The sequence below is a fragment of the Arachis hypogaea genome, chromosome 4, assembly GCF_003086295.3.
Source record: "Arachis hypogaea cultivar Tifrunner chromosome 4, arahy.Tifrunner.gnm2.J5K5, whole genome shotgun sequence".
NCBI lineage: Eukaryota > Viridiplantae > Streptophyta > Magnoliopsida > Fabales > Fabaceae > Arachis > Arachis hypogaea.
This window is the reverse complement of record NC_092039.1, coordinates 113,930,343-113,945,361: the sequence shown is the minus strand read 5'-3', so window position 1 is coordinate 113,945,361 and position 15,019 is coordinate 113,930,343. Positions and strand designations below refer to the sequence as shown.

At 35.5% G+C, this 15,019-nt stretch overlaps 2 protein-coding genes across 2 annotated transcripts; both read right to left on the bottom strand.

The window, feature by feature from the left end:
* Positions 1-1,653: 1,653 nt before the first annotated feature.
* Positions 1,654-2,622, bottom strand: LOC112794413 (BON1-associated protein 2). Its single transcript, XM_025836449.3, has one exon. It carries the CDS (start codon positions 2,391-2,393, stop codon positions 1,776-1,778), a length of 618 nt encoding a protein of 205 aa, XP_025692234.1. The 5' UTR covers positions 2,394-2,622; the 3' UTR covers positions 1,654-1,775.
* A 2,553-nt stretch (positions 2,623-5,175) lies between these two features.
* On the bottom strand, positions 5,176-14,153 carry LOC112795228 (uncharacterized). The gene is made up of 7 exons (XM_025837169.1): positions 13,956-14,153; positions 13,613-13,837; positions 11,620-11,723; positions 11,388-11,513; positions 11,141-11,238; positions 10,339-10,457; positions 5,176-9,138 (listed from the first exon to the last, which is right to left on the bottom strand). Exons 1-7 carry the CDS (start codon positions 14,151-14,153, stop codon positions 5,176-5,178), a joined length of 4,833 nt encoding a protein of 1,610 aa, XP_025692954.1.
* Positions 14,154-15,019: the final 866 nt, after the last annotated feature.

Here is a 15,019-nt window from a genome sequence, read left to right as displayed (position 1 = left end):
CAGGATAAAAGTATCAATTGTGAATAATGGTCATTTCTATTAATAAAAACGACCGATACAAGTCATATGACAAATGAGAATAATTAGTGATTTTTGTAAGATTGACATGATACAATTATACAGTCCAATAATTTAGAGATAGTTCGACATTGAAAAAAAATAAGAAATGAAGAGTTATAAAAATTAAGAAACTCATAAATATAATATCTGAAGATTTTGAATTAAATGTATTAGTATCTTTTCATTTTATAATTTTATATGCTCTCATATGGTTCTTCCATTGGACCCAAATTTACTCTTGTGGTAGCAATTGGTGAAAGTTTTCATTGAAAAGAAATTTGCTTGACTTTTATAAAGGGGATCGGAATTATTCAGTATTTATGAAAGTTGTGTCTAATTTACCTAAAAGTAGAAATAGAATAAGGTGAGGTCCATTTTTAATGTTCAAATTTTACGAGTGAAATTTAGATACCGTAAAAGATATCTTTTATAAAATATAAATGTCTAAAAATTATTTGTTTTATTTATTTTTAATACAAATTAATTTATTTAATTTATCAGCTCAAGCCGTCAAGCTACTATTTAATTTATTTAACTCGTCAAAAAAACATACCAACTCGTTTAGAAATTAGAATATCTTTGTTTATTGAATAAGTAGATAAATTTTCCAAGTATATCTTTGTTCATCCAATAATTTCACTGCCTTCTATGATATCATCTTCAAGAAAAACATGTCATTGATAAAATTTTTGTGATAATCAAGCTTCTCATACACACTCACACAGTCACACATAGTATTCAAGTTTTTAGCCTTTTAGGTACACGCATCAAAGATGATATCAATATTTTCGGATAAAAAGGTTAGAGGCTCATAGCATCTTAAGTTTCTTCATCAATCAAGCCCCTTTCGCTCATATTCAGTTGCCTTAAATAATAAATTATGATAGAATATTTTGATTAAAAAAAAGTAAAGAATACACACATATAAAAATGAAATTAAAATGTTACTAACCTCTAATTATCTAATAATTCTACTAATACTATTAAACTCATTGTCTCCCTATACTTTCTCTAAATATTAATAGATCTAATTCCTTTCACCAATAAATATTGGCCATGAATGATTATTCTTAAAAAAAGTTAAAATTAAACTCTTGTCAATAATTTTAAATTATAAACAATAAAAAGTTCTTGTATGAATATAAATACAATAATTAACTAGCTTGAATACATATAATTTTCCCTCGCACTTAAAACCATAAAACCAGAACCAAATCCTAATATGTATTGCTCTAATGCTATATTTGCGGGATTTTTTTTTTTTGAATATGATAGATTAAGAACTAATTTGACACAGATATGAGTTTCATAATTAAGAGTTTGTTATTGGCCAATAAATTGCTGCATGCATAAGGTAGGATTCGAATTTTCGACACTTAATTAGTAGATGAGTGAACTGATCACTCGACCAATCTAAGTTGATTAAAGTAAATTAAACAGTATTATTTATGTGGGTAACAAACTCAAAATCAACAAACATTATATAATAATAACAAACATATTAGATGTACACTAAAATTAGCTATTAAGATAGAATATTTTTTTATGGTTGATAGATAAAATATATTTTAAAATATAAAATACACATTAAAATAAATTAAAGACAGAATTTAATAATTAATTTTAGTATATAAATAACATTTTTGTAATAATAATTATTAACTTCCTCTCCGTCACAAAAGAATTAAGAAAATAACTAAAAAACAACTTTAAAATTAAATATTGTTAGGGTAACTCCACCAAAGTGGAATGCCAACAGCTACCCCATTTGAATTATTACTCTCATCCACCTTAAACCCCAAAACCCTTCCCTCAAATCCACAACTCCTCACTGGCATTCCCTTCGCCGGCTCCGGCACCACCGCTGTTGCTTCCAATAAAGGATCCTCCTCCGGCAGCTTTGCCACCCTCACCGAGAAATTGATAACCCCATTTCGCCGTCCATCCCAATCCCTCAACCTATAACTCATCATCTTCTGCATGGTGCATTCATAAATTCCCTTATTACCATTAACATTATTCTTCTCTCCAAGAAAATGGGAAATGGCTATCCTTGCCACGCCAACGCTTCTAACGGCGCCGTTTGAGTTCTTGCATTGCACCTCAAAGGTTATGGACCTTGCATGCAGGGGTATGTCCATCAAGAATTTCTCATTCCACGAGAGCAAGCTCGAAGTGTTTTCGCCACCGTATTTCACCATCTTTGTCGTGCAACATTTGAGGGACTCAGCTCGAATCACAACATAAGCTTCCTTCACTGGATTCTGATTCATGCATAGATTCTCGCCGGATATAACCATAATCTCTAGTGTGCTTGGCCTAATAGATTCCATATATAAAATCAAAAGGCTTATAACTTATGAGTAAACTTTTACTTGTTCTAAAAATAATCAAATTCAAACACTACTATATAGAGTATAGTACTTTGATATATGTGATTATGAAAGTGTGTTTGAGATGAAAGGGCAGGAGTAGAGTGTGGTTTATATAAGAATGGTTATTATGAAGGGAAATTTAACTAAAAAAAAAAAAAGTGAAAAACGCTGTTTGATTTCGCGTAGAGTTGTTGCCTGACGTATAGAATAATGTTGGTGTTTTAGATGATAATTTACAATTTGATTATTTATGGAAGACTATATAGAAAGTGTCACAGTTAGGTAAATTGAGTGTAGTTTTATTGGAAATTATATCGGAAATTTCTTTCGGAAAATTATTTAGAATTTCGTGTGCGCGTTTGTATGAATTTTCCTGGTAGAGTGGTTGGTGATCTCTACGAAGTTGTTTTGGATCAATTCAATTGAAAATAGAAAGGAGAGAGCTTACCGAAGACCGCGGCAACCAAATTATATTGTCAGTAAATTCTGTTTTTCATTCATCACAGTTGACTTCTCTTTTAGCTCTATTGACTTCTTTAATTTGCTGCTGGTTTAAGTTTTCTCAAGTTTAAAAATTATTTTGAAAAAAACATGGGAATTGTACAATCATTTTTTATATAATAACATTAGGATGGTTATGTATTTGTCTATTCATTTACTAAAAAGGGGGAAAGATACGTTTTTTATTTTGGAAAATTTTTCTCTGTGCTAAAATTAATTTTCCTTGAATCAATATATATGAAAACAGTGGCGGAACAGAAATTTCATAAGAGGGGTGCTAATTAAATATAAAATATAATAAAAAATTAATAAAATATGATTTGTAGCATATATATCAAAAAAGTAATTATATTATATAAAAGTTAATGTTCGACTACATACTTTAAGATTTTGATATTTTTTAATCTTGTTCAACAAGTTGTGTCACAGGTTGTTCAATAATATTTTGAACATTACTCAAAGAATCTGAAACTGAATTTTGTTCATCATATATTCTCTCTTTTCTCTTGAAAAATGAGTGAATTATTTTCATCTTTGACATTTTTAACTTAACTTGAACTATCTAACAAATAAAAAATAAAAATAATTGCATATATATTATTTTCTTTAAAAAAAATATTAAATCTATTGAGCAATAACAAATAATTTTAGAAACACAAATATATAATAATCAAAAATAAAGTTATTGATTTACCTGATTATTTTTTTGTTCCAAGTCTCACCCAAAAATAATTCTATTGAGTTTTGCCCTCACTTCAATCTTTGAACACTGTCCATTATAAAAAAAATAAATTAATTATTTTAAATAAATAATATAAATAATACTTGACATTGTTATTAACTTAAAAAAATTGAAATATACCTCTTTAAATTTTTGTTGTGCATTCAATGATTAATATTTTGCTGTTCACTTGTCTTTAATGGTTTTTCTTCATATGTCTTATTTTAGTATGGAAAGAAAATTAGAATGAGAAGAGTAGAAGAACAAAAGTTTAGAAACCACTAAAAGAGAGAGAAAAGTAGCGCTGATACCTCTGATGGTTTGAAACAAATATTTAAAAAATGTACTAGTATTACTTTAATTAATAATATGAGCTTAGGCTAGTATAATAGAACTATTTTTATTAATTATTAAAATAGGCTATTTGTTAATAAGAGCAACAATAATTCAAATATCTAATACATAATGCAGTTTTAAATTATTTTAATTTATAAAATTTTGTAACTTATATTTTTTTTAATATTATATATAAAAATAAATTTAATATTATTAATTCTTACTATTTACTATTTTTTTTTTTTAATTTTGGAGGGACCATGGCCACCTTAGGCCCCCCTTAGATCTGCCACTATATGAAAATATAATTGTACCCATATATATATATATATATATATATATATATATATATATATATATATATATATATATATTTTATTGTGTTATTTTAGTGTTTGAATATTCATTACAAATTACAAACATAAAAAAGAAAAAACAATTCACTATGTCTATATTTTTTAATATCAGTATTTTCTTAACAATTAGCATGTATTTTTTTGTTTTATTAATTAAAAAATATTTAAATATTATACTAATATTAAGAGTATTTAGTATATAAATAATATTATTAAAATACAAAATAAAATTATAGATATTTTTTTGGTCGTAGATTGTAGATTTAATATATAGGTGGTCACAGTTGTTTTTGGACTGCGATCGATGGATTGGACTCAATTGGATTCTTTTTTGGTCTTGGACCCATTTGTTTTTTGTCTTGGACCCAATTGGTTTAATAGAACAAATAAAAATGAAACTAGAAAACCAACTTGGGTTAGTCGAGTGGTCAACTCACTCGTCTGCTTAAGCAAGTGTCGGGGGTTCAAATCTCGCCTTGTGCATGCAGCAACTCATTGGTCAGCGGCAGACCTTTAAATGGAGCTCAGATCTGCGACGGATTAATTTTTAACCTGTCGGGTTGGGGGATACCGTGGGCAACAAAAAAAAAAACTGAAACTAGAATTTTTTTTAATAAATAATTTAATTATTTTATTTATATTACGTGTTTTTTTTTTTGGTCTTGGATCTGGGCCAGTGAATCTGACCCGACCCTACACCCGGAACCCGACCTAGCCTAAGACCCACCCCATCGACCCAACTCCCATCGATTCTCCTCTCCGCTTCCATGCTCGCAAACCTTGTGGTTCACCCAAGTCAACCCCCTTCGCTAGAAGCTCGAACTCTTTATGCATGGGGGCGTTGTGCAGGCTGATCGTCCTCCAAGATGTCTTCCGCTTGGGTTCGCCGCACCTCCGCTACAGATTTGCCACAGATCTCCAACGTCGCAGGTCTGCTTCTATGCCACTCGCGAGTGTGCAATTGGGTCTGTGTTGAGCTTCCTGGTCTCACGGTCAAGACGCAGCCGCATCTTCTCCTCTGCTGAGCAATCTCTTGTGGATTCGTTTGTTTGTCTGCCTCGTCTCTGCTAGCCTTTCTCCCTATGATGCTTTTGATGCTGCTTCTTCCACTAAACGGCCGATTCGAGTTCATGGGTTGCTGACGCCCTTCCCCTCCAGCTTCGCTCCCGTCACCGGATTCCGCCTCTACCCTCCCAGGTAACCCCTCTTCCCTTTGTCTCCCTTGAAAGCTGGTTGAAAATGAAACCTGGTGGTCCTGCAATCGCTTGTATTGATTATGGTGAAGGATTGCGAATCCTGCTTCTCGTCTGATGGTATTCCTTACTTGTTCAGGCGGAAAAACTGACCACTGCCTCTGAAGCTGATTCCCCGCTGCCATCGCTGCCAGTTGGTGAGCTAAACAATTACCTTCTCGTGGAGTCCAAGTAGCTCCCACATCCGGAGCCTCTTCCAGCAGTTGGAGGATATCCCTGATGATTGCGTCTGCCTCAGCTAAGGGCGTTCTTGCCTTAATTGCTTGAACCAAAGGTAGGCAATCTGTTTCAATTATACAGTTTCTTATCTGTAAATTTTTAATTAGAATTAAAGCCTCTCTGTATGCTTGAGCTTCTGCTGTTAGTGCTGATGTTGTCTTGAATGTTGATGTTGTTCCAGTGATCATTTTGCCTTGCCAGTCTCTTGCCACCACTGCTAATGCTGCCATGCCTGTTTCCCTGTCGAAAGCTGCATCTGTGTTAACTTTCGTCCTGTTATGTGGTGGAGGCCTCCAGGTGATTCTCGTTCTCTCTCCCTTCCTGCCTTCTCTATGTTTGTTGTCTCTGTTGAGTACCTTTGTTGTGTTGTGATATTCTGCTACAAGATGCTGTGAATAAATTATTGCCCTTTGTGGATTGATTTTTGTTTGCTGAAAAATGTGCTGATTTCTTTCTTTCCAAATGCACCAACAAACAAATCCCAACGTACACAAAATATTGTCCTTTTCCTTTCCTGCCTCCCTCATGATTTTGTTAATAGTGGTCATCATCCATTTTTCAAAAGATCCCACATTATAGCTCGTAGGCACCATTTGTAGGCTAGATCCAAACCACACGGCTCTTGTCCACGGGCACAACAGTAAAGCATGTTCTATTGTCTCTTCTCCTTCCTGGCATATGCTACACGTGGGTGAAACTGCACTTTTGCGCTGATATAAGTTCATATTCACTGGCAGAATTCCGTGCACTGCTTTCCAAAGGAACATTTTAACTTTTCCTGGCACTGGTAATTTCCAAATAGTCTTCCATACCTCCCTCAGGTTCTGACTTGTAGATGCTTTATTAAGTTTTGTCTCCTCCTTTAGGTCTTTCTCCTCCTTTGCAGCATGGTATCCAGTTCTGACTGAATACTGTCCGTCATTTCTATACGGCCACACATAGTAATCATTTTTATTAATCAAACTAATGGGCGTTCTGGTTATCAATTCAGCCTCATTACCCTGAAAACAGTCATGAATCTTATTTAAGTCCCAGCCTTCGCCATCTTTTACCAATTCACTCACTCTTCTGTATCGATTTCCTTCACCTCTCCTCAGCTTGTCTATTCCCACCACCCAATTATCTTCCCAAATGTCTATGCCTGCTCCACTTCCTACACTCCATCTTCCCTTCCTTCTAAGAAAATCTCTCCCCTCCAATATGCTCTTCCATATCCATGAAGCATTTCCTCCTCTCTCTGCTTCCCACAGATTGCAATTAGGGTAATAGATAGCCTTTAGAATCTGAGCCCATATAGTGTCTTCCTCCTTCAGGAGTCTCCAAGCTTGCTTAGCCAAATGTGCTATGTTCTGACATTCTAAATCCTTGAACCCCAAGCCTCCATTCACTTTACTTTTGGTCATATTTGTCCAGCTCTTCCAATGAATACTTCTTTCCTTTCCGTTGTTTGTCCACCAAAATCTTGCGATTGCTGATTCAATTTTCCTACAAAACGATTTTGGGAACTTTATCACGTTCATTGCGTAGTCTGGAATTGCCTGTATAACTGCCTTTATCAAAACCTCCTTTCCCGCTTGGTTTAAAAGTTTCTCTTTCCAACCTTGCATTTTGTTTTGAATCTTCTCATGTATCCACTCCAGCGCCTTGTTCTTGGATCTTCCCCATCTTGCTGGTAGCCCAAGGTACCTTCCCAGATCTTCCCATGACTCCATACCTGTGATCTCTTCAATGTTCACCCTCTTTTGGATAGAAACCTGACTTCCAAAAATCAGTCCGGATTTCTCTGTATTAATTCTTTGTCCTGAATGCTCCGTATATTTGTTAACGATTTGGATTAGTTGATATATCTCTTCTTCTTGAGCGCCTGCAAAAATAATACAATCATCAGCGAAGAGTAGATGAGTTATAACCGGCGCAGTTGGAGCTAACCTTATTCCTGAAATAAGGTTATCCCTTAACGCCTTTTCCATAAGAACAGTAAAACTTTCCGCTGCCAAAATAAAAAGATAGGGTGATAGAGGATCTCCCTGTCTGAGACCTCTTTGAGGGTAGATCTTGGTAGTCAATTTTCCATTAATTTTAAATCTATAAGTAGCACTCCTGACGCAGCTCATTATCAACTTCACCCATTCTTGACTAAAACCAAACTTTTCCATTACTTTTTGCATAAAATTCCATTCCAGTCTATCATATGCCTTGTTCATATCCAACTTAATGGCTAAGTCATTGCTTCCGTAATTTCCTCTCCTATTTAGCTTATGAAACACTTCCTGAACCACTATTATATTATCTTGTATAAGTCTTCCTTTTGTAAAAGCACTCTGAACCGGAGATATGATGACATCTAGCACTTTCCTTAACCTTCCAACCAAGACCCTAGTCAGAATTTTATATATGAAATTGCAACAGCTGATAGGTCTGAGTTGATTCAGGCTTTCCGGTTGAGTCACTTTGGGAATCAAAACTACTGTTGTTTCTCCTAAGTCCCCTGGTAAGCTGCCATCTTCAAAAATCTGTCTCACCACACCACATACTTCTTTTTTCAGAATATCCCAATGCTGTTGGAAGAACAGTCCATTAAAACCATCAGGCCCCGGAGCTTTTAAGCTTCCCATGCTAAAGACAGCTTCCTCAATTTCCTCGTCATTGATCTTTGCCATAAGCTCATCATTCATCTCTCTAGTTACTCTGATTGGAATATCACTTATGCATTCTTCCAGCTTCCTAACCCCTTCAGAAGTAAACAACTTGTTAAAATGTGTTTCTACTAATCTCATAATGTCTTCTTCTCTTTGTATCCAGTGCCCTGCCTCATCTTTCAATTTATCAATTCTGTTCTTCATTCTTCTCTGTATGGTTGTTGCATGAAAAAATGCTGTGTTTTTGTCGCCCCATTTTATCCATTTCAACCTTGATCTTTGCCCCCAATATTTTTCTTCTTGTTTCCAAAGATTTGATATTTGGTTCTTCAGCTCTCTTTCCCTTTTTTGATCTCCCTCCTTCATATCTCCCTTTTGTATTTGTTGTAGCTCACTTTTCTTTCTTTCTATTTCTTTATCTGCTCTCTTGAATTTTCTTCTGCTCCACTCCAATAGCTCCCTTTTACATCTGCTTCTCTTTCTAGTGAACTGGTTCCAACAGTTTCTGTTCCCATCGTCTTGCTGCCAGCTCCTCCTAATTACTTCTTTACACTCCTCGTGCTCTGTCCAAAAAGCCTCAAACCTGAAATCTTTTTTAATTCGAATTCTCGGTTGTGTTTCCAAAATTAAGGCACAATGGTCCGAACTTATAGCCGGTGCAGCTTTTAGAATCACATTCTGATGTATATGCAGCCATTTCCAATTGATCTTAAAGGAAACAAATACACGTGGTATATTACGTGTTTATTAATATACATTGATTTTTCTGGGTAAATCCAATGAAGGGAACGTGAATATGTTACCAAAAAGAAAAGGTGAATATGGGTTTGGATCAACACATGTATAACGCCTAAAGACCAGGTCTGCTTCAAGCCAACAAAAACCAATGTCTTATTCGATTTTGAAATTATTTTTTTCAGCCTAAAACGCTTTTTTTTTTTTTTTCATTTTAGCGTAGAGCAAACCGAAAAACTATAAGGACTTCTTTCACTTTTTTTTTATTTCAGTTTCTTTTTTTAATTTTTGGAAATAAAAAATGGAAATAATAAAAATAAAAATTTTGACAATGGAAAATAATAAAAATAAAAGGAACAGAAACCAATCAGGCCTAGATTTTTTTTTTGGGTTTGCATTTTTTTATATTTTCAAAAAATTTTTCTGCTTTTAGAATTTGTGAAGAAAAAAAAAAAGGTTTTTTATTTTAATAAATAAAATAAATATAATATTTACCAAAATAAATAATTTTTAAAGAATTTACCTAATTAAATTCTCCTGTCATATCTCGTTTACGGTGTAAACGAGATGACAATGTGCATATCTCGTTTACAGTGACATGTCAGCGTAACACGTGTATATCTCGTTTACACTGTAAACAAGATATGGGTCATTCGCGCCTATATATAGAAGTCGTTTACAGCAGACTTTCGGGCCCCAATTTGACTTTGTCAATATCTTTCTCCCCTCTTTTAACCCTTTCTGACTATACCTTTGACCCAAACGGTGATGGCGCGCCAAGTGGGGAACGACGGGGACATAAACAGGTTGAACGAGACGACACATTACGCGGGGGCGGCTGACTTCGAGATTAGTTTCGTTATGGTTGTTAAGTTTAATGATGTTGCCATTGTTAGGGTAGGCATGAAGATCTAGAACGTTGGTATATGCGTTAGGAGTTAGGTCTGTAGGCTTAAATTAGAACTCTATCCGCTTGTGTTAGGTTGGTATGACATAAATATTATTAATTTGGAACGCTGTTATTGCTATGTTGTTAGTAGTTTTAAATTTAATGCCATTAGAATAGTGTGTATGACACTTAGGGATGGAAATAGGCCAGGCGGCCTGCCAGGAGTCTGCAGCCTGACCTGTGTTCGGCCTGACCTGACCTGGCCTGATAGGAAATAGGCCCAGGCTCAGGCTACTAAAAAAGCCTATATTCTTTAAAAGGCCAGGCCTAGACTTTTGAAATAGCCTGTTGGGCCTGTCAGGCCAGCCTGAGCCTGCAAATATATATAAAGAGTTTTATTATACTAGTAAAAATGCTATTGGAAGGATTTGAACTTAGGTCTTCTATCTTATGAAAATACCTTTATCCACTTAGCCATTTGTCTCTTTAATTATATATGTGTATTTTGTATCAATATTATTCATAAATTTATTATTTTATATTTTATAATTTTAAAAATTAAATTATATCTTAAATTTAATTATTATTAAAAAAAAAAACAGGCCTAGTGACAGGCTTCAGGCCAGGCCAGATTTAACAACAGGCCATGCTCAGTACTCATTAAAAAGCCTATACCAGGCTACAGGCCAGGCTAAGGCCAATATACTCTATTACAGGCCTGGCCTGTTAAGAGTAAAGTCTGGCCTGACCTGGCCTGTTTCCACCCCTAATGACACTGTAATACGTTAATAAATTTTGATATTTTTATTCTATTAGACATTTAAGACTTTATTTTGTTGTATTATATTGTTTAATTTGTAAAACCAGTAACAATAGAAATAATTATTCTTGAGACTTTTGAGAGATAAATATTACCAAAAGTAAAAATAATTTTTTAAAATGTTAAACAAATAATTTATAAGTTATATTGATTTTATATAATTTAAAATTTATTTCTGTTTGTAATTATTCAGAGGCCTCGCCTCCTATTGCCCCGGCGAGTGAGCCATATTTTACCTTCACCGGACGCCATCGTCCCGTATCTGTTTGAGGTTGGATTCGGCGACACTGTGCCGCTGAGAGATTTTACTTTTGACAATTCCCTCATTTCGGCACTGGTGGAGCGATAACGTCCAGAAACGCACACGTTTCATCTCCCGTAGGGTGATGTCACTATCACACTGCAAGATGTGGCGTACCACCTGGGCCTACGCGTACACAGTAACCCCGTCGGGGGTGTCTCCATGACTTTACTAGGTGGTACCATACGGAGACGTGGGCGTTGGTGGAGCAGCTCCTCGGCGCTAGGCCTCCCGTGACAGCACAGCAGGCGATGGTCTTGAGATACGGTGGGTGCCAGACAGCTGTGTGGTCCACAAAATCTCTGAACCTCCGTAATCACCACAAAAGAAAAAAATTTATCCTTACACGACATCTCTATCGGAAATAACATATAAGACAAAACTACTCAAAATCACAATTAAACTTGAACTTACCAGTATCCGAGATTTTGACGAAGGGCGCCACGGAGGCTCCATTGACACCCATTGTTGACTTGACGGTACTGCACATGGTACTTTAAGCGGTCGGACTCGATCACCTGATACTCAACACTCCTATGAATATTGTAGTTCTTCACACCTTGAAGCACCACCTCTCAGCTTCTGAACCTGTGTTCGACCTGAAACTCCACGCTACCGTCCAGGTTATAATCGACTCAACAGCTGTCCTCCACAGGGTTCCTCTCATGCATGGCGTCCAGATGTAGGTTGTGATAGTGACTTGGCACAGCCAATAACGCCGGAATTGGATGAGGTGGAGGCAGCACATGGCGCGGCACAGCCCTGTAGGTGTCTCCGGCACAAATTGTTGAGTTAAGAAATTAACTAAATTAATTAGTGATGACAAACATTATTTTTGGCTAAATAAATAATTAGAGTTATTTAATTAGTAAGTATATGTTGCTAATTATTTATGTCATGTTGCAGGCCAAATTCATTTTAAGCAGCCCAAATGGTATAAAAATAATATAGCAAGGCTGATGGGTAAATAAACAAGCACAGCCCAAAAGAAACAAAGCCAAAGGATCCAATGGACCAAACGGGTGGTTTAATGGAAACCAAATCCAAACCCGTATCCATCCCACAAAGCTTCTCTTGTAAGATTGAAGTTTTCTCTCTTTCAAAGTGCAACGTCCATCTCTCTCTGACCAAGTCAAATCAACTTCAGAAAAGTAAGAAAGAGAAAGAGAGAGAGCTTCTTCACCAAGATAGTCACCAAAGAAGCAAGAAAGAGAAATTAAGCTTGAATGGCAGAAGTCATCTCAACAAATCCAAACCAAATCAGGCTTAGGTTATAGGTAAATCTTTTCCTCATACATGCAACTCGGTCTCATCTCTTCTTCCCAACTCTCTGCACTATCCGAAATGGGATACAAGGGAAAGAGGATTTCTGTTCTTTCCTGCTATGTATCTACGGCCTTAAATGAGACTTGGGGACCAAGTTGGTTTTCAAGGGCTCATATCAAGTTGACCTTTGGGAGTTTTCCATGGTTGCTGTGTTATGGCTTTCGGTCAAGGAGAGGAAGTCAGAAGGAGAGTTTCCACTCTAAGGATTAAGGTGAAAAAGTGAATCTGTGGGTTGGTGAAGCTCAAGGCTCAAGGTGTTGACCTTGGAAGAAGAACCCAGCAACATGCAAGGAGATAAAAGAAGCTTGCTGTTCATTCAGAAGGCAAGGAGAGAAAACCAGAGTTTGAGAGTTTTGAAAAAGGAGTTCCTCTACTTGGATAATGCTTTCTTTCAAAGAACCATTCGGCCAACACTGAAGAACTCAAGCTGAGGTTTGCGAATCTGGTTATGCACATAGCAAAGAGGCTGCTGATGAAGTCAATCTCCTTCATGTTTTACAGATTGTAATGTACTTTTCTATGTTTATCTTTCTGTAATTTCTTGTGAGAAAAGGCATAGTGAGAGAGCTCAAGTAAAAGCCATGAGTGGAAAAAGGCTGAGTGAAACACTTGAGAGAAAAGCCTAGAGTTAATTTCAGATTTCTTTAGGTATGTTTATGTCTTGTATCTTGTACCTGTAAGGTATCCCTTTCTTAGTTGGGTTAGCACTAAGAGGAATAGTTAGGTATTAGCATAGCCAATGTCAAGTTAGGTTAGAACTTGAGTGTGAGAGGATTGGGTCAATCCTGTGAAATTGGTGTATGTAATACTGTTAACTATAGTGAAATTCTTCCATAGTTGTGGAGGAGACTGGATGTAGGTTGCATAGCACAAGGCAACCGAACCAGGATACTTGCTGGTGTTAGCTTTTCTCTTCTCTGCTGAGTTCTGTTTTCTGATATTCATGAGACAAAAATAAATTGTCTTATAAATTTCCGCTGCTAAGTTCAAACAGAACTGATATTGAAAGTTTATTTTAAAAGGGTAATAACAGCAACTAAAAGGGAAGGCATAGATTCAACCCCCCATTCTCTAAGCCTACCAGAACCTTCACAAACTCATCCTCATTGCCACCATCGGAAGATTCACTGTCCGCACTTTCTGGCACGTAATCCTTGTTCGGCTCTTGCTCACCCTCCTCTACCTCAGGCTCCGGAATCGCGACATGAATGGGAGGTGGTGCGAGAGGTCGGTTGTCTTGTACGTAGGTTTTCTGTACGGATGACCCACTACCACCGTGACCCACCTCGGCGGCCAGCTCCATTTCCTATTCACACATGATCCTCCCATGAATGTCGAACATCAGTCGCACATGCTCGTCTCCGTGAAGTCGGAATAGTCGAAACCGAAAAACTCCATTTCCCATGGGTGCCAGCAACCTATACGCCACCCTTCCGATTTCCATCCCTTATGTCCCACCGAACTTGCTCAATATCAAACTTTTTAAATCCAACAACATCTCCCACACGCTGAGTGCGAAACAATATCAGATCCTGACACTCGAATGTCACCCTGTTGTCACCATTCCTTATGCGACAATTGGGATAAAGAAGCACAACTATGAATGGATTATTACTGGCCATTTAGCTATGATTTTCAGAGAAATAAGAGACAAAAGAAGGATATAAAATGTGTGTGAAGAATACCGAGAGTTACGTATCCTTTTATAGACTGAACATTTGTTATATATATATATATCTCGTTTACAGTAACGAGATACATTAAAATCATCTCATTTACAGTGTAAACAATATATGGTAAAGAAATTTAATTCACTAAATATTTGTAAAAATATTTATTTCGATAAATATTACATTTATTTTATTTAATAAAATAAAAAATTTGAAAAAAAAAACGAGAAAAGTAAAAATATACAATAGAGTTTTATTGTTTCTCTATATTTTTCCACAAAGTTCTACACTAAAAAAACCTTTAAATAAAAAACAAAATATGATAGACGTTTCTTCTTTACTATATATTTTCTTTCGTCCCATGTTTCTACCATTATGTGATAGTCTAATTGAATTTATTTGATCAATGGATTGTGATAGCAGCCACATCAAATTGTAATAAGACTTGTCAATATATGAAATCTCAAATTAATGATCACATCAGGGTTAGGTTGCAAAAATCAAAATCCATTAGCTAATATATATACGTGGGCACTTCAAACAACCACAGGCGGATGGTATTATTGAAAAGTTTATTATTGTCAAAAGCTAAAAGAAAAATGAAGCTTCCTACTACATTGAAGCTTGCAGAGGCAACAATAACATGATCATAATAAAAAATAATATGATAGAAAAATTTTCGGTTATTCCAAGAATGTTAATGTTTTATTAATTTTAACTGTTGATTTAATTATAATAAATTTTAAAATTGATATCAACAGTTAAAACTACTACTAGAACATTGATATTATTAGAATGTCTAAAACTCTTTCAATATG